The sequence below is a fragment of the Parasteatoda tepidariorum genome, chromosome 5 (assembly GCF_982258835.1).
Source record: "Parasteatoda tepidariorum strain Cologne lab strain chromosome 5, Ptep-v5.0, whole genome shotgun sequence".
Lineage (NCBI taxonomy): Eukaryota > Metazoa > Arthropoda > Arachnida > Araneae > Theridiidae > Parasteatoda > Parasteatoda tepidariorum.
Window position 1 is genome coordinate 95,751,544 of NC_141759.1, and position 24,249 is coordinate 95,775,792.

A 24,249-nucleotide genomic window follows, 5' to 3' on the forward strand; every position below is an offset into this window, starting at 1 on the left:
ATTTTAATAAATGTAATTATAAGCGTATGCGTATTTGCACAGTATCTATAAAGTCTTCATATAAATTAGACAGTGACCACTTAATATTAATTTGAAACTAGTAAAAAAAATTTAAAATCCGTGATATTTTTTTCTTTTAACTTTAATAACGCTCTTTCACCTATTCAAATTGCACTAAATTTTAATGCGTTGCAGTTAAGGCCGATTTTTTTTTCTGTAAAATTTTGCATAAGCAATTAGATTTCGAACTCAGGTAAACTACATTCTGCAGAATCTACTCAAGAATTCTATAGTATTTACATGAAAGGGTCCAGTGACATTCATATGAAATTCATATAAACATATTATTACATGACATTGTTTCTCTTAAACAACGTTATACTCTTTGATTCAACTAAACACATTTTTTTTTTCTAAAAGATATTTAACTTTCTTCGCATTCTTTTTCCTAAAATGATTTTTTTTAATTCTCGCAACAGCCCGTTGTGGACCAGACAGGTTTGAAGGTAAAAGCTCCACAATATCTAGACCAACAGCATGATTGTAGCAATGTGGTCAGTAATGCGCACGTCTTTACTTTCTAGACAAGCTGGTGCCCATTGATCTGAAGCTGGGTGGGCCTCAAGCCGCCACTGGGAATCGAACCCCGGTTATTCACAATTACTGTTTAGTGCCTTAACCAAAGTACCACTTTATAAGATACATAAAACGATCTATTAAAAAGGCGTAAAGTTACACACAACGTCGTTCGCGTCATGATAGTAGTCATGTCTGATGATTAAGAACAATTTATTTATCTTTTTAACTTTCTCAACATCTGAAGTAACAGTGTAAATTAAACAATTCTAATAATTGTCAATAATTGTTTTTTTTTTATTTGAATCAACGTATACGTATGTAATGGGTCACTTAATGGGTTATAATTCTCCGATTGATATCAGAAATCAAATCAGTTAATTATAACTTAAAAAATCAGAGATCAATTAACCATATCAACTGATTGAAACCAGTGCAACATAAAACCAACATATTTCTGAAAATCAATATTTTTTTTTATCAAAGGGTTATAATGAACAGATTTATGTTCCACAGCTTTGTGAAAATCAGTAATCAATTTATTCGAATAGACTGATTCAAACCAGTGCAACAAGAAATCTGCGTATTTCTTTAAACCAACGTAATATTTTATCAACCTAGCATAATGAACTGATTCATATCACACAGCCACCAGTCAATTCAAACCATCAGTCAATTTATTTCTTTAATTCAATCTAATTATTTATCAAATGATTATAATTTTAATTAACTAAATTCTAACTAATGCATCAACTGGTTTTTAAAGCTGCTTTAAATTATTTGATTTATTAATGATTTGAATCAACCATTCACCCCAATTCTATAATATTTCTCTAAAAATTGTAGTCAATGTGATAAAAGAAAGAGAAGAAAAAAAACAAGAGCTATCTATCGCACTTAATCCTTTCAGCAATTGGTAAGATCTCTTCGAAGCTGACAGAAGCTGGCGTTTTATTGGCTCTTGTCCCAGACCTTTTTCTTTACTTTCACTCTCAGGTCAGTGGTGTCTAGCCCAAAGACTAACGTCATGTTTTTTCTTACTTTCTCTTCTTCTTTACTCAATTTGTCACTATTTTCGTAGTAAAACAAATCTTTTTTTCATTTTTTTTTCCTTTTTGCCTCATCGTAGGAAAAGTTCTTTCCCTTCTGAGCGAGATAATTTGGGAGCTCCAAGAATAGATGGGAATAGATGCGATCTATAAGACAGCTCGCAAATGTTTGACTGTCTTTTTGGTCATTAACATTCAGTGGTTTCTTAGAGAAACGTCCACCGGGATTCCTCCACAAATACATTCAGTTAAATGATTTTTTTTAATTGAAGCGTCGGAGATGAAAACTGTTAATAATCATTGCGATCTTGCCTGTTGAAACTACGGATTACAAGCATCCAATCTCAACTGCATCTGCTTTTTCGTTACCATGGTAACACGCACGCTAAGGAATTATTGATTGCAATATATCATCATGTTTATAACAACATCCTTGTAAAGACAGGTATGCTGCTTCGCTTAACAACTTTTGAAATTATTATGAGGCGATATAATGAAATAGTTGAAACTTTTCTCGATAAAGTGCTGTTTTGAATAGTAATAACATTATTGATTTTCCGTGAAGCTGAATATATTTTATAATTAAAGTTGGAGTGTTTATTCCTAGTTTCTCTGGAAAATATGACCCCTGACAATGATAAACTAAATATTGTGTAGCGTTGTGAATGCTTGATAAAATAATTTAACGATTTTATAATATGTAAGTGGAACATTTTGCTGATAGATATTGAAGTTCGAAGATTTTGATAGTTGTTTTATAAAAGAAATGCATTTTCAATTTTACTTTCATAATTAATTAAGAAGTTGATGACTAAATATTTCTGTGAAAGATCGTAATAGAAGTTGGGTTTTTTTAATGAACATTTATATCAGATGAAAATTGAAAGAACAGTGAATCAAGGTTGAGTGCCATTTATATCTGTTCTGCGTTGTGTGTGCTGCGTTGTTAACTTACCTCCAAATGTGTTCATGCATAAAGCTATACTGGATTGTCTAGTTTTCAAATTCTGGTAAAACATTTAAATATATATAAGCATCGAAAAGTGTATGTTGATTAGTTTTCAATAAACAAGACGTCACCAATTTACATTGATTTTTATAGTAGATCAACAGTGTAGTAGAGTAACAGTGAATTAGTAGATCAACACTGAATTATTAGTGAATCTAAGTTCACTTTTATTCTCTTCATAGGGAAAGGTTTAACGTTGTTTACATACCTCCAAAAGTGTTCACGGACTATAGTTATATTGGATAGACTGGCTTTCAAATCCGAGTAAATAATTTTGGCTTTATAAAGTACTTAGTGGTTTCTTTTCTATAAATAAAACGTAAACAAACATGTCCATAAACAAATTGCTTTTTTTTACTGAACTATTAAGCAACTATTGAATCAAAGTTCAGTTTTATATTTCTTCTTAGGGAAACTTCCAGTTTTGTAAATTTACCTTCATATTAGTTCAGGGAGTAAAATTGTGCTGAGTATTCTAATATCTGACTCTAACATTTTAATACATTTTAGCATTAAAAAGTGTTTAGATAGAGATTATTTCTGAATAAAAAAACGTTTTAATACTTCTTAGCTTTAGCATCGAAAAGATCTTACATAAGATTACTTTTTAGTAATTTTTTTTTATGTTTATCTTTTTACAGTTTTATGTGTTTATGTTTTAAAATGAGGTTCAGATTTTTCTAAATTGCACTTCACTTTTTATTTAAACTTTGCCCTAATTTTAAAACTTGTAGAATTAAGGAAATAAGACAAAAAATTAATGATGAACTATTAAGCATTTGCCAATTGGAGTAAGTATTACGAAATTAAAAGCAAATGATGTGAGAATAAAATATTCTTTCATTGCGATTAAAAAAATTAATATAGGTAGTCTTTTAATTAGCTTGTTTTCTTCTTCGTTTTGGATTTTTGTTATTACTTGTTTAACGATTCAGTTTATATAAATCAATTATTTTTGCACATATTTTGCCAAGTTATTATTAGTTTTATTGCAAAAGTTTCGAATTAAAAATAATTAAAAGTCAGAAATATATATATATAAATTTTTGCTATACTCAGTTTATGTAATCACATCAATACCATTATCACGATATATTCCGACTTTTTTAAATTGTCATAATCATTTGTTGTACAGAAAGAAAATTAATAATTCACCCTTAACTGTATATTAGAATTTATAGCGTTTATAGTCTAAACTTGTCTATTTCGATGATTCCATGAAAATCATTTTTAAGTTCATATTTAGAAACACTTTACAAACATGAACATTTTAAACGTGTAGGTTTGTTGTGCCCACTAGAAAAACGGAGAAAAACACTTTTGCATTTATTCATGTGTGCCTTCTTTATAGTTCTTCCATGATAGCCTAAGAATCTATTTCAATAAGCATATGCCTTTTTGAAACCATTTTTTCAAACTTACAATACTAGAAGTTTTTAAACAAATTTTTTTAAATATATATCGATAAAAGAAGTGGCTTACACGCCATCAGCAGTATTAAAACAATATAATTAGTAAAAAAAATGGATAAAGCTAAAAAGTCCAGAAGCCAAGAACTTACTTCCGTCCTCCAAGTTCCAAATGTGATACTTCCAACAGATATAGAATCCATGGACCACGACTTGTTAGAAGCCAGACTTCACCGTGGCGATGGAAATAACAGTCAAAGTAGTCTTAGGTCTTCCAGAAGACCACCATCCAGGCAACGAATTTGCCGTCACCTCAGTGACTCAGAATCGAGGAAAGAAAATGGTGAATTATCGGTTCCACGACGAGTCAGACCTCGAACGAAAAAAGTTCGAAGGTCTATATCAGCAATCGAAACAAAACAATCCAGATACAGACCACGTGTGAGAAGAAGCATTAGCGACAGATCTGGACTTATCATGGCTGGTAAGCACCTGTTACCACCAAGATCCAGACCACAGAGTGTAAGTGATAAGCATTCATCAAGATGTAGCTCAACCAAAACATTGTCCAGCAATGTTTCTATACCAGATATAGTCGCAGTTGAGTTCGGACTCAAAGATATACCTGGACTTACACCCAAAGAAGCGAGGCGGAGGAGAGTTGTGTGTACGGTGATGGCCGTGTCCATCACCATCCTTGTACTGAGCATTATTCTAGTCGCTGTGACTCTGTTTTTGTCGCCAGCTGTAGACGAAATTCGTAAGTGTAACCATTTATGTTTTTTTCATCACTAACAACTCATATGAAGTAAAAATATGACTACTTGAGTCATGTTTTTATGACACTGGTTTTGCTCGTGTGACGTTGTCATCATTGTGCTAAGTATTACTCTAGTCGCTGTGACCTTTTTTGCAGATAAAGTTCATAAGAGTTTTCTCATCGCTAACTCATATGGCATACTTTGGGTGGCATAGAAATATGAATCATACTATGCCACTCACGTTTTTCTGATGATGTAAACGTCTTTGGGCTGAATTTTATTTTAGTCGCTGTGACCAGCGCAGATGCGTTAAATTGTGCAGTGGCAAACTTCTCAATTTAAGGCCCTTAAAACGCTTTTGCAACGCTTCAAACGCTATTGTAATGATTAAAACGTCCTTGTAACAAATGCGCCTAACTGCCGCTGCAACTCTTTTAAATGGGAAAAATGAAAATCGAAAAAAAAATATGAGGAATTACGTACAGTGATACAACACGCGCCTAAAAATGTGAGAAATTATGCAAATTTCATTTTATTTACTTATTTCATTTAATCGTAACTACCACTATGATTTACTTTGCAAATTATATATATATATATATTTCTAATAACTTCATCGAAGCACCTCAAAGATCAAGCCAGATCGTGTCAGGATGTTTAATACAGTTCTGTTCAATTACTTCTAATTATTGTCAGCGTGATGTAAAGTACTAAATCACTTGCTGAAGTAATTTGACAATTAAACATTACGTTTGGAACCTAACTTTATAAGATGACTTAAATTTTTAAAAAATCTTTCACTATATTGCCTTAATGAATACCAAATTTTTTTATTAAAGTAGAAAAAGTTTGACAATTGTGATTTAATGATATCTTCAGCGAAGAATTTTAAAAGGAAAATATTAAACACGGCCAATTAACAGCCTTTTGCTTATCAAATGGCATACTAATCCAGGAGGAAACAATCCATTTGACATCTTCCCATGGTGAACTTGCAAGTTCGGATGTTGTAAAATTCATGTAGGGTAAACTAACCAGTGAAGGAACACTTAAGCTTCGCTTGCCTTTTAAAAAATCATATTAATTTCAAAATTCGTAATTTTAGTTAAATGACAGTGTCAACATATTTCTTACTAATTGCAAATTATGTAAAAAAAAATTTAGAGAACTTACATGACATTGTTTTAAAGTTTTGGAGGTTCAAATAACAAGTAGTAAGAAGACCAAGAGAAGCAACAGCTCTTACCAGTGAATGAACACCCAGCAAAGGAACACTTAATTTTGGTTATTTTTTAATGCTCTTTATGAATTTATAAGTCATACAAATATTTAAAAACAAGCCTATTCTTGAAATTGTAGCATATAAATGCTTGGAAAATGTTAACTTTTTTTTCTAATCATGAATTGAAAGGTAAAGTGTCAACATATTAACACATACTGCTCATTCACTGGGAAATCTATGCCCAGTAAAGGAGCATGCCTGTTCCCTCACTGGTTAGAAGTTGTTTTTCGTATTTTTAACATACTTTCGATGCGGAACATCACTAAAGGTACGAGAAAATTAAAGTTTATCTTTTATTTTCATTAACATACAAAAAAAACAGTAAAGGAACACTTGTTCCTTCATTGGTTTTTCATCGTTTGGTGATCCAGTGAACAAACACCCCCTTATCTCAGTACTTTGTTATGCTATCATGCTTTAAGAAAATAAAACGTAACTTCAATAACTATATTTTGAATTCTCTTTTTTTACAGTGAGAAAAATAAAACTATTACATGCAATTAATTCCGCTTCAAACATATAAATACAAACACTCACCCTATAATTTTTTCAAGGAAACAAGGTATTGCAGAGATAATAACAAATTCAAAAATTTTTCCAGAGAAGTCTATTTGACCAGGTAATCCAAAACATTGCTAGATGACTTCCTATTGTTTGGCAGTAAGATATTGTTACCCATCAATCTGAAGAAAAACTTTCAAATTCTTATTTTTAATCAATATATATGAAATGTTCCTTCACTGGGTAGTGTTCCTTCACTGGTTGGTTTACCCTACTCTTACTTAAAAAGATAGCTGCTATCTGTCTTATAATGCTGTCTGAGTTACCATGATACATTAAATATTGTAGTCCTTGCTCTTTTCTTCCGCTCATCTATATATATGTTTCTCTTACACGGCGACAAAAAAAGCCTCATTACAACTCCGCGAATGGCAACGCTAGAAAATCAACCAATGATTGCAGCTAAAAATGTCACTTGCCAAATCTGTCTGAGGTTGCTCAACATATAGCGCTTTTAAAAACGGAAACTGAAATAACCAGAGAGAACTGAAATAACCAATCTCATACTATTAAGCTTGGCAGAAGTGAGTAGTCTTTATCGATAGATCTCTATTTTAGTACTTTGTCGAAAGCGCTTTTTTTCACGAATTTATATATTACGAATTTATTGGACGATTTTTGATTTATATCACGAATTTATTTGTTTTATCACTAATTTATTCTAAGATTTATACTTATGTTTTTAACAAAGTTGTGAATCGTTCTTGGTTAATATTTTTTTTAAATATATTGTTTATATCCATTGCAATTCACTTAATTCAATTTTTAATAGACTTAATTATAGCCAAAATTTTAACCTTTTTAAAGAGATATCAGTTTTAGAAATTTTATCTTAAGATTTTATACTATAGCACATTTCTAATAGGTATAACGAATTACATGTCATTTATTTGAATTCAAATTTATTTTAATGACTTAGTATTTACTAAAAAGATGTAATTTTTTCTAAAAAAAATTTTTTTTACATGGATTTGGATGATTGTTTTGAATTCTTAAAATTTTGTGCATTTGCAATGTACCTAAGTTAGTTGCGAGCGACGCGAGCTTGGTTTGCGAAGCAAACCATATAAGATTGCGTAGCAATTTTCGGGGGTTGGCGAGCGTTAGCTAGCAGGGGGCGCAGCCCACTAGTACAACATATTTTCTGAAATTAAATATTCTGAAATTAAATATTCATATTCTGAAATTAAAACAAATCAACTTAACTTATTATTATTCCCATGCAATTATAATATGCTTATAATATTATTATAGTTATTTATTCATTTCTTATTATATGCTTTCCGGATAGATCTGATTTTAAGCGTAAGCATTGGTAGTTTTTAACTGCGATGGATTAATCGTTTCATCTACTTTTCTTGGCAGTAGCTTAGGTTATGCATTAAGTTGTTTTAAGTTTAATAAATTTTAGGTTTGTTTCTTATCAAACAGTAATTCATGTAAAAGTTTTAAAAAATACTTGAGAGAGCTTTATTACGATAAATTATAATGTTGGGGAAATATGTAAATAGGCTGGAAATCAGTTCGCCATTTGTTACATCTAGATATAGCTATTTACATTTGCAAAATATGTTTTGGTATTTGCAAAATCGTCAAACTTTTTCATTTCTCTACATCTGTTTACCACATTTTAATTTTTCCAAACTTTTAATGATTCTTTTGTAATTACAAAAATAAATATTCATCAATACGTCAAATGTCAATCGTACCACTTTTTATCGTAAAACTAAAGTTTTAAATAAAATCAATTCCACGTAGACATAACTTGGCTTTTCACGTTTTAAATTAAACTTGAAAATAGTGCTGTGCTGAGCTCATTGGCATGCATTTATAATTCTTATTAAAGTAGCCTCTTACTACATCGATAAAATCTAGCGTCAGTATAACAGAAACATTCTTATTTTTAAAAAAAATGTGGTAATATACACTCTATAACAAAGAAATCGACGCAACAGGAAGGAGTTGTCCGATTAAAACGAAAATTACTGGATAGGAAGACAATGTACAGAATAGTAAATGATTAAAATTTCAGAACAATTGAATAATTTATTGCAGAGTTACAGTAACAAGTTCAATAAGGTGTTGAACCGCCTCTAGCCTGGATACAAGCTGCCACGCGGCGTGGGATAGACAGATAAAGTTCCCGGATGGTCTCTTGCGGTATTTCCTGCCAAATTCGATCCAATTGTCGAACGAGGTCATCAACATTCCGTTACAGATGCAATCGCCTTCCCATCATATCCCAGACATGCTCGATGAGAGAGAGTTCTGGTGATCTGGCAGACCAAGGAAGAGTTTATAGCAACACATGCCGTATGTGGTCTGGTATTGTCCTGCTGAAAAACCAGCCCAGGACGCTGCAAAAGGAACAGTAGCAAAACTGGTCTTAGGATGTCGTCGACGTACAGCTGTGCAGTAAGTGTACCTCTAATGACGAACAAAGGGGTCCGGCTGTCAAAGGAAATGGCAACCCAGACCATAATGCCTTGTTGAGGGTCGGTGTGGCGTGCAATAGTGAAGGCAGGATCCCCCCTCTGCCCTGTGCGTCTCCAAACACGTCTTCGATGATCGTCAGGACACAGTTGGAAGCGGTATTCGTCGATAAAGACTATACGTCCCCAGTCGGCATCATTCCAGCCTGATCTGTTCAAAACATTCATGCATACGAAATTTCAAAGCAATCGGATGATTGCTTCTTGGTGCGTCGGTTTTTTTTTTGTTATTGTATAAACAATGTCTTTTAGCATTTATTTTGATGAAATAAGATAGTTTAGTCGACCGATTTATATAAATAGTATGAGTTTGTATTTGAATCCAAAGACAAGGCCTGCTTAATTCGAAGGCAAAACCAGCGTCTTTTCGATGCTTAAAAGGAGAATATCAGCTAGTTTAAATATAAATGGGAACATATATGTTTAAAGTATATTATTACACATGTTTGGAAGCATATTCTCTAACGTTAATAATATAACATTAGGGAAACAAATTATAGATTATGTTTCCCATATGTTATATAATATAATATATATGTAACATATGGAAATTTAAATATATTAACCCTTTGGCAGAGAGTTTTTATTAAACATATTTTTCTTATTTTTTTTCTTTATTGTATATTAATTTAAAACAAAATGAGTATTTTAATAATTTATGGTTATGAAACACCGTGTCTTTTTCTGCCTTAAAGATAAAATGTTCCAAACCATAATTTTTAAAATTTGAAGTTATTTAGATCATAGAGAAACAGTTAATTATAATTGAAATAACTTTAATTTACAAAATCATAAATTTTTTGCGTATGAATGAAAGAAAAATTTCAAGCTACTTTTTTATATTTTAATACAATAATAAATCCGATTAAAATAATAGTTGAATAATTAAAGTAATAATTGAAATAAAAGAAAATAAGATATGCGCTAAAAAGCTAACTTAAAGGAAGAAAGGTTAATAGAAAATTTGTTTATGAAAACCGAAGAAAATTTCCATTCGCAGATGACGCTTAATTATTGTGTGCTACTTACGGTAGTATATACTACTGGTATTATGGTAACCACGCCCGGTGGCTGAGCGGTAGCGCTTCGCGCTGTCGTCCTACAGGTCCCTGGTTCGTTCCTCTACTACTTATAAATATTTTAGCAGTAAATTGAAAGTCAGATCTAGAAATAGTCATGCTCTAAAACCTTTATATTAAGTTCTAATAAGAATTCTATTTAAAAAAAAAATCGTTTTTAGTTGGCTGTCTCAGACAAATGTATTTTTCACAAAACCAAAGTGCTGAAGGGTTATGTAATAAGTACCATATATACTGATATAGGTATTAAATATAATATAGATATATTTGTTGATTATTTAAACAGCATCAATGCTTTGCAGTTTTAATGCTGATACTTTGGAAATAAGTGTTTTACGGCATTCCAAAAGGATATGAACTGGAGAAAATTACTTGATAGTGCAATAGCATCATGTCAAGTGATGCTAAATAGATTTTACTTTATTCCAATCGGATGAGCTACAAAAAACGAATTTTGCTTACTTCAGTAACGTAAAGCCACCGAAAAGGGCAACAAATAATATTCAATAAAAAAAATTTTAATTATTTTAGCTATATTAATTGGAAAACTTATTGGACGAACCAGGTAAGTGGCATTTTCAAAAAGTTGCAACCGAACTATTTTATTACTAATTTATTAGATGGTGGGACTTATAACTCTTTGCTTTGCTTTATTGCTGCTGCCTAATTTGAAGTAAAAATCATGCAAGAGTATTAAAAACTGATGTGATTAGTAATGTTAATTTTTAAGTGAAGGCAAAAACGGTTCTGTTACATTAAACATACCCATATTAATGCAACCACTTTTTTGTCATTTTCTCTGATTCATTATTTCGCCTAAAAATGTCTCTTACCTGGTTCTTCCATCAAGCTCTTTAATTGTGTCGGAAATATGCTTGAGCATTATTTCGTAGTGTTTCACAGTACTAATTTATTGATTCCTTACTTATTTTTTATTCAACTCATGCGAAGAACGGATATTCACCTAGTTACACATAATTAAAACATTAGCTTTATTATATGCAAAATATTACGACTCACAGCTGAATATGAATGAGTAAAATGCCACTTCTGTCCATTTTAAAGTGAATTTTTAATATGGTTACAAAGCAGGTTACTTATACAAAGTGCATATTTTTATTGCTAAATACCAAAGATTATTAGAAAATTATACTATATTTTCCTTCACACTTTTTCATAATTCATGTTAAATGCTGTCCTTCAATTTACTTGTCACTATTGTCTCTAAATATAAACGTTATCAAATTCAAACTTATTCCTTAGAGAACAAATTTTTTTGTTGCATAATACAGATAATTGATCTATAATTAGTACAAATACTTGATCTTGCCTAATTCGGGTGTGGAAATTTCAAGACTGAAATTAGTTTTGAAGTTACAGATTTTTTTAAGAAGGACATTTTTTAGTCTATTTTTTTGTCGAAATGTACAAGATTAAAAACTTTATACAATAAAGGGTCGCATAAATATTGAGACAAATTTCTAGGAGAGTTAGGGCAAAGAATATATAGGAATATATCACACGCGGCTAGGGACGCTTCCGGGAAGCGTCTTCCCTATTATGACCTGATCATAAGGACTAAAGGAATATTTCATAATAGGTATTTCCCCAAGTTGCGTACGGTGATATTTCCGTTCATAGGTTCCTATGCAAGTTTAACCCTTTCGCGCCGACTGTCACAAATACGTGTCAGCATAAAACCGTATCAATCAGGGTAAAAAGATAAAACTGGTAATCAAAGTATTTCTTTAGCAGTTTATTTGTGGGCGGAGTTATAATTGTTTGATTTATTTAATTCACCATTACTTTGTTCAAAATAAAACTATTTAGTTATACTTTGAATTATCATTGATTATATATACGATTAAACTAACAATAATTAAAGTAAAAGCAAAGTAAGTCTGTCAAATTAGCAACGACTACATTTAAGTTGCCATTTTTTATTTAATTACAACTTGATTCTGATTTTGTACGAATGCTTTTCTGAATCACCCGTCCCCAAAGGGTTAATCATGAAGATCCCTGACTCCCGTAGAAGTTAGTTACGCATTTATACTACCTTGCATTGTTTGTATAACTTTTTAAACTTGTTCATTTTGGGAAAATGCAATTGTTAAAAAAAATATATTGTGTGGACAGAGAAAACAGATTACAGATCAACGGAGTGAAAGTATCTAGTATCTAAAATCTGATTTTAAAAAAATTTAAAAAAGAATCGTGCAACAAAAAAAGAAATGCACCCCATTATAATTTTTTTTAACTTCTTACGTCATATCTTCTTATCTCAAATAATAGGTAAACATTTTTGCATCCAAATTGCCTTAAAGTAAAAATATACTTTGCAAGTTATTACTTGTTTCTAATATTCTCTTAATATATAATGTTGTAATGCATTCCTTTAATATAATGTGTAATATGTTGTAAAATATTCTCTTAATATAATCACGCAAGTTTTATTTTATTTTGTAATCGCCTTAGAGCAGTCAACCCAATCTGAGTTTACAACTAATGTTCAACCTTGTAACCTAGTAATTTTGAAGTTAACGCAGAAAACAAGGGAACTCCTCGATGAAGTATTGGGACAAACTAGCCTTCATGGGGGACTTTTTGATGGAACTAACCCGCTTTTGCGTTACATAGTAAGAAAAACCACGAAAACCACCCACGGTTAGCCTGGTGGCAAGGGGATTCTAACCCATAATCTGTCTACCACTGAGGATATTTTACTTCGGCACTGTGACTGGTGCGAGCCAGGTGCAAGATTCATATCAAACAGCCGTAGCAGGGACTCAAACAAGGGTCATTGGGAGGTTAGCGCTCTATCTCCCGAGCCACCATGGCTATTAACATATGTGTTGCCACTTTTTAAGGCACTTTTCTGGATAAAAAGCGCACACCAGTTATGTCACACGGAGGCCTCCCTTGCCGAGCCATCTCGCCGATCCGCCAAATGAAGGTAGCGGGTTCGAAACCCTACACGTAACTTTTTGATGTCTTTCACTAACTGACTATCCGTCGTTCAACTTCGCAGGGGCTGATAAGCCATCTTTGTCATAAGCATACAAGATAGCATATGAATGTGTAACAATAAAAAATGATGTCACGATTTGAGGGATGAAAGGAGAATTGTGTGATTATGTCAAAAATATATAACTAAATTGTGACGTTACTTATTTCAAAATGTAAATTTAGCTAATTCAAAGTAAATGTAGTAACACGTTTTAACAACATTATTTGCCATAAGTTACATCAAGAGATTATATTTTTTATTACTAATATTTGCATCTTTACTTAGTTCGTTGTAGTTGTAGTTCATTTACGTCGCACTAGAGCTGCACAATGGGCTATTGGCGACGATCTGGAAAGCATCCCTGAGGATGATTCGAAGACTTGCCATCTCAATTTTGATCCTCTACGGAGGGGATGCCCCCCCGCTTCGGTAGCCCGACGATCTGCACGCGAAGTCGAGCACTTTACGGTAGAACAGTTTAACGTGGACCAATACCGCACACCCTCGGTCCCTACGCAGACTGATCCAAGTGGTCACCCACCGGCACACTGACCGCAGCCAGTGATGCTTGACTTCGGTGATCTGCTGGGAACCGTGTCTTAACGATCAGTCCACTGCGGGACCTTTACTTAGTTCGAAAAAGAAATTTCACAAAAATAAAATAAATTGTGAACTTCATAATAATTCACGGAATTTCATTTTATAAATTAATAGAAAATAAATAAAACTTTTTTGTGGGCAGTTTTAGTTCTGTTTCTCTTCAAATTACATACAATCGGGCGAAAGTTTTATGGACGCGAAATATTGATTTTTCCATTAAATAGTTTCTCATTGTTTACGAATAAAGGTGAAAATATCTGAATAATTTAAATTAACAGTCCATATTTATTCAGGGGTCGAATAAAAAAAAAGCTATTTTCGGGCGTGAAATCTCATTAACCGCTCCGTTGTTTTAAAAAGATTTATATTTTAAAAGAGCCTTACTCTTAAGCTTCGAATATTTTTGTTCGCCACATCGATCAGAAACATTTTACCGTTCTCGTGAAAAATCGCGGAGAAAGTTAATAGGTTAAAAGTTTTGATTAAGTTTAGGGAAAAACCTGAAAAGAGCAAAATGAAAGGTAAATTTAATTTCAAGCAACGGGTCCCATCAACAAGAAAAATTAAACTCCCCGCGTTTTCTTTGATTAAAGAAATAGCTAAGATGCATTAGCGAGTTTTTTTTTATTTTAGTTTTGGTTAAAAATCATAATTAAACTCTATTTTTAGTATTTTACCTGAGTTAAAATAAACCAAGTTGAAAATATTTAAAAAAAATATTATATTTTAACTATTTATACGTTACTGTGACGCACCCATTTCTTTACGAACCATTAAAAATTAACTCAACTTATTTAAAATCGCCAATTTGGCAAGATTTTTTTTCCTAGGTGCAAATCAATAACTGATGAGCCTAAATAACGTAATTTCATGAGCCTAAATAACGTAAGGTTTGAATAAGAATATAACTTCTCAAATATTTTTATTTTATAACCGGCCATTTGGTGTTCAAATATTTTATTTTATATAGGAGCAATTTGGTGTTGAAAATCCGACCCAATTCTGAGCTTACGACTATCAATGTTCAAGTAACTTAGTCTAGTTACAATGTCTTGTAACTTAGAACTCAATCCAGAATACAAGGGAACTCCTATATTATGCATTGGGACAAACTAGACTTCGTGAAGTACTTTTTGATGGAACTAACCTGCATTTAGGTTACGAGGTGAGGAAAACCACAAATATCTCCCACGGCTAGACGACAGCAAGAAGTTTCTAGCCACTGATCCGTCTAACATTGAGGTATTATACCTCAGCACTGTGATCGGTGAGAGCCAAGAGCAGTATTTGTATAGACCAGCTACCGCTGGCATTCCAACTTGAATCACCACATTGGAAAGCAAACGCTCTATCCCCTGAGCCACCGTGACCCGCAAACAATTTACTTAAACTTTTGCCGATAATGGAGAAGTTGACATCCCTGTCAGAAACCCTCCAGCACGGCAGAGGGCGCTGCTGATCAGTACAGTATCTGCAGATTATTTTTCACAAAGTTTTCTTTTAAAAAAAATTTTAAAAAAACAAATGGGGGAGATTTTAAAATGTCTCTAAACTTGTTTCTAATTAAAATTAGAAAGCTGATTTGAGAGAACATAGCAAAGATCAAAAAGTAAAGAATTATTTTTTTTGTTACTTGATAATAGATAGCGATACATGTAGCGATACATTCCATTTTTTTTCTTTTCTTTTTTAGTCTCATTGTATAAAATTCAACTCAAATATGAACAACATAAAATTTTAATGTAAATGTATAACTCGTAGGGACTTTTTATTTGCAATTTATATATTGGATTATGCAGCATTTATGTACAAATAATGATCTCTGTCTGACTTGGCAAATTTGGATTTATGCTGCAGATTCACTTCGCAAATTCAGGAGGATATTATGGAATTTCCAATTCTATGATGAAAATATTTAGAATAATTGTTATGAAAATATTTAAAATAATTGTTATGAAAATATTTAAAATTAATATAACAAAAATATTTAATTATTTCTAACATTTACACTCATAACGATGAATTTTTCTTGTTGGAAATGATTTGAAGTGATTTAAAATGATTAAATGATTTAAAATTTCATTTAAAAAAACTAATTTCAGGAACGCTTCTTGAGAACTAATTATTTGCATTTATGTGCATGTCGAAATTTTTTTTAGTTTCAAATTTAGTAGATTTAAAATAAAATATTAATGCAAGACCTATATTGCAGCTAGGAAAAATCTTTCGATATTGCTACCGAAATTGATAAACTGCAAATAAATTGTTTTGTTTCGCAATTACCATTTTAGAGTCAAAATGAATGCATGCTATATTAAAAATAGTGATTTCCAAAATGATGGTAAAATAAGAAAAGATTAAAGATAAAAAAAATTAAAAAGAAAAAGTAAGATATGACGTACCTAGAACAGAACTACTATTTATCTGATTAAGATAAAGGTTGGTAATAGGGATATTTGAATACTACCGCTTTCTTAGAGAAGTAAATAATAATTTAACTACCACTATTACTACCACTACCACTACCACTAGAAGTTTAAATATACATATAATTTGTAAATTAATTACGAACATTTATATCTGTTACAACTGTAAATATTAATTGTGGTTGTAACTCACAGTTTATGTCTCTAAAACTTGTTAATATTTAATTCTTCTAGTGATAACTAGATTCATGCAATAATGCATGATTACTTGTTTTATAAATTTGATTAAAAGTTATTTTCGTTGCAGTCAGATATAACTGATCAAAAAAATTCAAATGGAACGCCACTTTTTTCTAGCTATCTCGTGATGAGGCTTTTAAAATGCAGTCAAAATTATCAAAAAATTTCTGGCTTTAGTTTTTTATTGTCTAACACTGTATGTCATTTTATCTAATGCAGCAAAACGTAAAACGAGAAGTTGAGAATTTTTTTTACTCTTAATATCAGCAATTTTAAAATTCATTCAACAGAAATGCAATATTTATATTAGAATGCTTTTTAATTATAAGGGAATTAAAAATCTTTTAACTTTCTACACTTATTTTAATCGATGCAGATTTTGCATTGGTAAAAAAGACACCATTTCTAAAAGCATCAAGCATGATCTTTCAAATTGTACCAACACTTTTGCTATGCAATATTTCCCTAAACATTTACCGCTTAGAGAAAGACTGTTACATAGAATAAGAAGAGAAATGTTTTTATATTTTTGTAAACCCCTATAAGAAGAATATATTAACCTATACTATACACCAGCTGTTCCGAAATGGTATTAAGCGGAACCCTAGGGTTCCGCGGTAGCGTTAAAATGGTTCCGTGAGTTAGTACTTATTATTACTTAGGGGAGTTAGTACTTATTATTAATACTTATTAGGAACACAAAAATATTTATAGGAAAACAATACCTTTACGACTTTTATCAATTTCATGCTGATGACAACCAAACCAGTATGAAAATTAATGTGGGAAAACTGGATCCAACCATGTGATTTTCCGTCCAATAAAAATGCACCGACAACAAGGAAAACTCCGACAGCATCATTAGATTTTTTGTATATGGTTAGATTAATAATTAAACAATGAAAAATCTTAATCCCTCTAATTAAATATTTTTAAAAAAATTCAAAGTAAAAAATAATATTTTTAAAAACCACGTTTTTGTAGTGGAGAATAATAATTAAAAAAAATCGAAAAACGAAAAACATAGGGCGCATGAAATACATAACAGTAATGTTATATTAGTGTGTGTATGTGTGTTCTTGAAAATATGTGTATGTATATCTGTAATTGTAATTGTATCTGAATGTGGATGTGGAATATGTTTGTGTATATGCATATGTATGTGGATGTATATGTGGCTGTGCATGTGTATGAGTAAAAAAATGTGTAGATATACTGTTATGTATTTCATGCGCCCCACGTTTTTCGTTTTTCAATTTTTTTTTAATTATTATTCTCCACTACGAAAACGTGGTTTTTAAAAATATTATTTTTTACTTTGAATTTTTTTATTTTAAATTATAATTTTTTTAATTTTTATTTTATATTTTTTAAAAGTTATTACTTTTCAATTATTATTCTTCACTACAAAAAACGTGGTTTTTAAAAATATATATTTTTATTTAGATTATTTTTCTTAGTCAAGAGTAGTCAAGACTACTACAAGACCACTACTAAAGTAATACAACTTTCATTTTAAACTAGGGATACAAAAATCTTTATAGATAAACAATACCTTTACGACTTTCATTAGTTTTATGCTGATGACAACCAAAACAATCTGGAAATGAATGAGGAAAAACTGGATCCTACCACGTGGTTTTTCAGCCAATAAAAATACTCCGACAATAAAAATCTTTTCACCTGACATGTAATACTAATTTGAAATAATGGAATCGACAACAAAAGACAATCTCGAAAATAATTTTTTTTTTTTAATTTTTATTTTACTTTGTATGTCTTTTTTCTCTTCATTTTCATGCATTGTCATCCGATTCTGAACTATGTGCCAAATTTGAAGTTTGTAGCTAGTCGGGAAGTTAGTTTAAAATCGATTACAAAAATCCACCCGGACAGACATACACGAAGGCAAGTTTATATAAACGTGGTAATAAAATAGCCTTTAATAGGTTATAACGTTCATAATTACCTTAATAAACTTTATTTACACAGTACGAGTTCCGCGAAGGGGGGTTGATTATTTAGAGTTCCGTACGGGATCCGATGAGTATTGAAACCTCTGATTATAATTAGATCCAACCTATAATTCATAATTCATTTAATCTTTTCTATTGCTTTCATGAAATTATTTCAAGTAAAATACCAATGAAATACAAATGGCATTTTTTAAAACAAAATATAGTTTTTCTAATAGCAATGTATTAAACTAATTATGGAGAAAAAAAACAAGCATTTATAAAATATTGCATTAGTATTTTCTATTGCTATTTTCGAATCAAAATAAAATAAGTAAATGCTTTAATAAAGAAATATGTATCTCTAATAACTATTTTCAACGTTTGCAGAAGTTCTTTTCAGTTTTCTTTTCGAATTAAACTATGATTCGGCTTATTTTAATCATTTTCAGCTTATGTATATGCACCAAAAACAAAATCATTACTAGACTAAATATAGCACCAGGACTGCAAATTTAACTGTCGGACATGAAACTTATTTTAAGATTGGGATCTAAGCCCCCTGTTCGCTGATGCTCTCCAACCCCGATGATTGCTTCGCAATAATTGTTGTTTTTTGTCATAAAACAGTTGAAATTATTCAACTAAAAACATGTGTGCTAAAAAGAACACTTATGCCGCCATTTTCCAGTTCAAAATATTTCCCTTACGATACCATTAAGATCTATTAGTAGACATAAATCATTTTTTTGAGTAATTATTTTTTAAAATAACATTTAAAATTAAAATACACTCTATAACAAAAAAATCGACGCACCAAGAAGCAATCATCCGATTGCTTTGAAATTTCGTATGCATGAATGTTTTGAACAGATCAGGCTAGAATGATGCCGACTGGGGACGTATAGCGACGAATCCCGCTTCCAACTTTGTCCTGACGATCATCGAAGACGTGTTTGGAGACGCACAGGGCAGAGGGGGCATCCTGCCTTCACTATTGCACGCCACACCGGCCCTCAACAAGGCATTATGGTCTGGGGTGCCATTTCCTTTGACAGCCGGACCCCTTTGGTCGTCATTAGAGGTACACTTACTGCACAGCGGTACGTCGACGACATCCTAAGACCATCCGAGACCCTGGGCTGGTTTATCAGCAGGACAATGCCAGACCACACACGGCACGTGTTGCTATGAACTGTCTGCAAGCTTGTCAAACTCTTCCTTGGCCTGCCAGATCACCAGATCTCTTTCCCATCAAGCATGTCGGGGATATGATGGGAAGGCGATCGCATCTGGCACGGAATGTTGATGACCTCCTTCGACATTTGGATCGAATTAGGCAGGAAATACCGCAAGAGATCATCCGGGAGCTTTATCTGTCTATCCCACGCCGCGTGGCAGCTTGTATCCAGGCTAGAGGCGGGTCAACACCTTATTGAACTTGTTACTGTAACTCTGCAATAAATTATTCAATTTGTTCTGAAATTTTAATCATTTACTATTCTGTACATTGTCGTCCTATCCACCAATTTTCGTTTCAATCGGACAACTTCTTCTTGGTGCGTCGGTTTTTTTGTTATAGAGTGTATATTGTTATAACAAATTTGTTGAGCTCACAACTGAAATCTAATATTTTTGCTTGCCAAACGGACGGATGCATTTTAAATACAATATTTTTGCATTCATCACTTTGTGCGAGTGAAACTGAAGCTTAAGTTCTGAATCATTAACGAATCTCATTAACCGAAATTCATAATAGTATAATGTAATTTGCACCAAAGGTAGAATTACGTTGTTCTAACAATAATAAAAACAATCCTCTTAAAATCTTAACACGTTGAACGCCGCGCTGATTTTACATGGCTTGCCCGTCTGGCCAAACTGCAATTAACTACAAACTAAAATTGCAAATATTAGACAGATTTTGCTAGTTTTGAAAGGTTTAGCATAACAAGTATGACTTAGGCTGAGATGCAGTACGAAGTACCAGCCAGAAGAGCGGGCACTCCACTTCTTCGTCTGTATTGATGCCCGTGGGCGACTAGAGTACTGTGTTTAGCAATAAAAACCAGAGAAATAGCAGAAGCACCGGTCGACGTAAGTTTATACTTGTTGTCGTGCTTATAAAATATTGGACTGGAACTACATTAGTTTTTGGGGCACCTACACAATTGTGTTTATCCCCAGTAGAAAACTTGTTGTACCTGATAAGATTAGATTTCTTAGATATTTTACATGATATAATTAAAAAAATTCTGAGAAAACTTGGGAGAATTTGGAGAAAAATCTTAAAGATGATAAAAAAAAAAATAAAAGGGGGGGGGAATAGTTCCAAGATCCTATCGCCCCGTTGGCCTGCTTATAAAATAATAAGTATGAAAAAAGTGGTGAATCATATAAGCCTACGAATTGTTTAAAAATAGTGGTGGATAAAAATCTACTAAATTGAATTTATTAAACCAAGAATCACAATAATTAAGTACATTTTGTATACATTTTCTGCAATTCCATAAAAGAGTGTAAATTTTATAGTTCTATATCATGTTATACGCTGTCAGCCAGCTGTTTTTCGCGGCCTATGTGAAAGGTCCGTGTCAGCAAGCGGTGGCAGACGCAGCCTAAATATAATTTCAGTGTCAGCCACCGGTGGTTGATGCGGCCTAAATGGAAAGTCCAGTGTCAGCCACCGATTGCTGACGCTGAGCTCAACGCGTTAAATTAGAAAACAAGCAAAATTAAAAACGTAATAATGACAATACAGGTAAATACCTTTAAATTAGGAATACAAGAAATATATATGATTCAATTTTACGCTATGACAGCCAAACCAGTATGAAATTTAATGTGAGAAAATGTGATTTTCAAGCCAATTAAAATGCACCGACAACATTGGGAAACTGCGACATCATCGTTAGATTATATCAGAGATGCCAACTTGCTCCGGACAGCAAATATATATTTTAAAGTGGTAGTTTATCAATTGTGATTCTTGGTTTAATAAACTCAATTTAGTAGATTTTTATCCACCACTATTTCTAAATGATTCGTAGGCATATACAACTCACCACTTTTTTTCAAACATGTCATGCAAAAACTTTTAAGAAACTAGCAAAATTTGTCTAATATTTGAAAATTTAGTTAGTAGTTATTTACCGTTTTTTAATTTATTTTGGCGTGGCCGGAGCAGTTGGCATCTCCATACTTACCAACATTCATCCTTTACGAGAATGGATTTTCCGAATGGTAGTAAAACAATTACCGAAAAACAGTTTTACTCAAAAATATATTTATATTTAAACCAGGTTGAAATTCGCTATCGTGAGTACTAATATGCCTTTTATATATTTGTTGTAATTATTTATATGTAGTGGTGGTCAAACTCATTAATAATTATTAACATAAATCAAAAAATTTAGTGAAATAACATGAATTTGATATAATGAATAACACTTTAAATATGAAAAAAAATCTTCCCTGAAAACCGGAAGAGTTGGCAGGTATGCATCTCTGATAATTAGATTATTAATGGTTAAACAATGCAACATCTTCATACCTCTAATTAAATATTTTAAAAATAGCCTTTTATAGGTTACAACGTTCAGAATTACCTTAACAAACTTTATTTATAAAGTTAGTGTTAAACCAAGAGAAAGATGATTGTTTACGGTTCCGTAGCCGAAAACAAAATGAGAACCGTTGATACTATAGATTAATATTATTAGACTATAGATTAATATTATTAGTATTTTAGATTTAAAAAATACTGATTAGTATTTTCTAATTCAAAGAACTCATAAAAGTACTAATGAATCTTAGAAATCAAAAAGCGTAAGCAATTTATGAGTTTCATCTCAAAATGAATGGTACTTCAGAATCCAAACATCAAAGAAGCAAACAAGGGAAGCGGAAAAATACCTTCTTACAATTGTAAGTTGTGCTTTCATTAGTTTAAGCCTTATTGCCCTCGGAAACAATCCATTGATATTTGCTTTCTGTAATGGCAACAGCAATCACTGAAAAAGGGTTTTTTCAAAAGTAAGAAAAAAAATCGCTTTCCGTCGCTACTATTCCAGTTTAATTGAATTCTTAAACAAATTTATCGTTTTTCTGAATTTTACTAAGAAAATCTTTTGCATGCACTTATTTTACGGACCATTACTCACTGATTGCATCTCATTTCTTTTAAAAAGATTTTATTTCGAATGTTTGTTATAATCAAGTAAAAATAAATGAATCTATTTAAACAAGACGTTTTTGCTGCAAGAACTTGCATCTGTTTATATCATTGAAATAACGTAAATTGTCGATAGGAACGAAGGCATTTAATATCGTCATTTATTTTCTCAAACTACTATTGTATTTAATGTTTATCATTGCGTATTTTTAAAAAAAAAAAACATTTAAAAAGTAGATCTTTGCAGTACTGATCGGAATTATACTTTGCAGTACTGATCGTGTATTGAAAATCGAACTTCATATCCGCATCAACATCTTAACTGTGTAACTCGAGAAAATAAAACTATAATAATTTTAACTCTTATAATATTTTCTACGGGAAAAACTATTTTAGTTTATTACGCAGAAAAGGAAACTTTTAAATCCTCAACTCTCATAACAATTTAAATAAGAAAAACGACATTTACGTTTTAAACCGTCAACCATTTTCGCCAAATCAGAAAATTTATTTGGATGTGACTCAAATTTAAATACTTTTTTTTATATGAAATAAGTTACATTTGTCTATTTCCTTATGATTATTTCCTTGACAAAAATAAATTTGGGAGATTACGAAATCGCTTAAATGCAGTGTTGGTGAAAATGGTCGACGGAATAATTACGCAATTGCCAGAAAAACTACTTAAATTTATCTCGTAAATAAGGAAACTAATGCTTTTAATTTATAGCAAAAATTCTTTTGAATTAACACAATTATATTCATTTTAGTTTAATGCTTTTAAATCTGTGAAAATTTTAAACTTTAAGTTTTTAAACACAAGTATATTTCCTTTAGGAGATGTCAAGTTAAAAACCCTTGTCGGACAAAATTTTACTTTCGTTAAAGGGTACTTACACTCTTAGAAGAAGACAACCCATACCCACACATGTGACCTATAACGTAAACGCCAGCTAATCTTTATCAGCAAAATCACGCATTAAAGTAACTACATAACTTTGTTAATTAACGTTAAGCTAATTAAATACGCTCATCGAATTTGTTGAAATGTAATTCTTTCTCGTATCCTTCCTTTACTTAACTTTTATTTATTTTATTATAACTGTCATATGTTTTTGTTTTGTGTACCTGGGAACAGTTTATTTATGTTCTACGTGGCTTCTTGCCTGTTTTTGTGTTAAGTATTCGTGTAAATATATTCTGAAAGAATTGAAATCCTAGTGAAAGAAAAGAATATAGGCTGTGTTACTTAAGAGAATTAGTAGTTTAAGGGTCTTGGCTTACTCGAAATAGAATTAAAAGAACAGTTGCTAAGGTAAAAAAAAGTCACGTTTCAATAACCAATCAGGATTGAGATAACCACACTACGTCACTTTCAAGTATCCCATTCCCATTTCGTCAGTGGAACATCACGATAACTTGACTCTTTTTTTCTGTTATACATAGAATAAAGCGCTTTATGTGGGGGGAGGGGGTACGAATTACTGGTGAACCATTTAAGCTGCCTTAAAATAAATAACTCATTCGTATTCAGCGTCTCAAAAACCTATAAAAAAAGTTATGTTTAACATCAAGAAATATAGTTTTGCATGATATTTGATGTGATAGTAAATAGTATGTATGGTT

General features: G+C 31.6%; 1 protein-coding gene across 2 annotated transcripts in view; it reads left to right on the forward strand.

The window, feature by feature from the left end:
- The window catches only part of LOC122270739 (uncharacterized), a 108,387-nt gene that overhangs the window by 32,005 nt on the left and 52,133 nt on the right, over positions 1–24,249 (forward strand). The window contains exon 1 of one of the 2 annotated variants that reach the window (XM_087164555.1): positions 4,047–4,803. The exons of the other annotated variant lie outside the window; for it this stretch is intronic. Coding sequence (XP_087020681.1) covers positions 4,158–4,803 — 646 coding nt within the window. The 5' untranslated portion in view covers positions 4,047–4,157. Of the gene's footprint in view, positions 1–4,046; positions 4,804–24,249 lie in introns of those variants that run through there. 2 annotated transcript variants of the gene reach the window in all.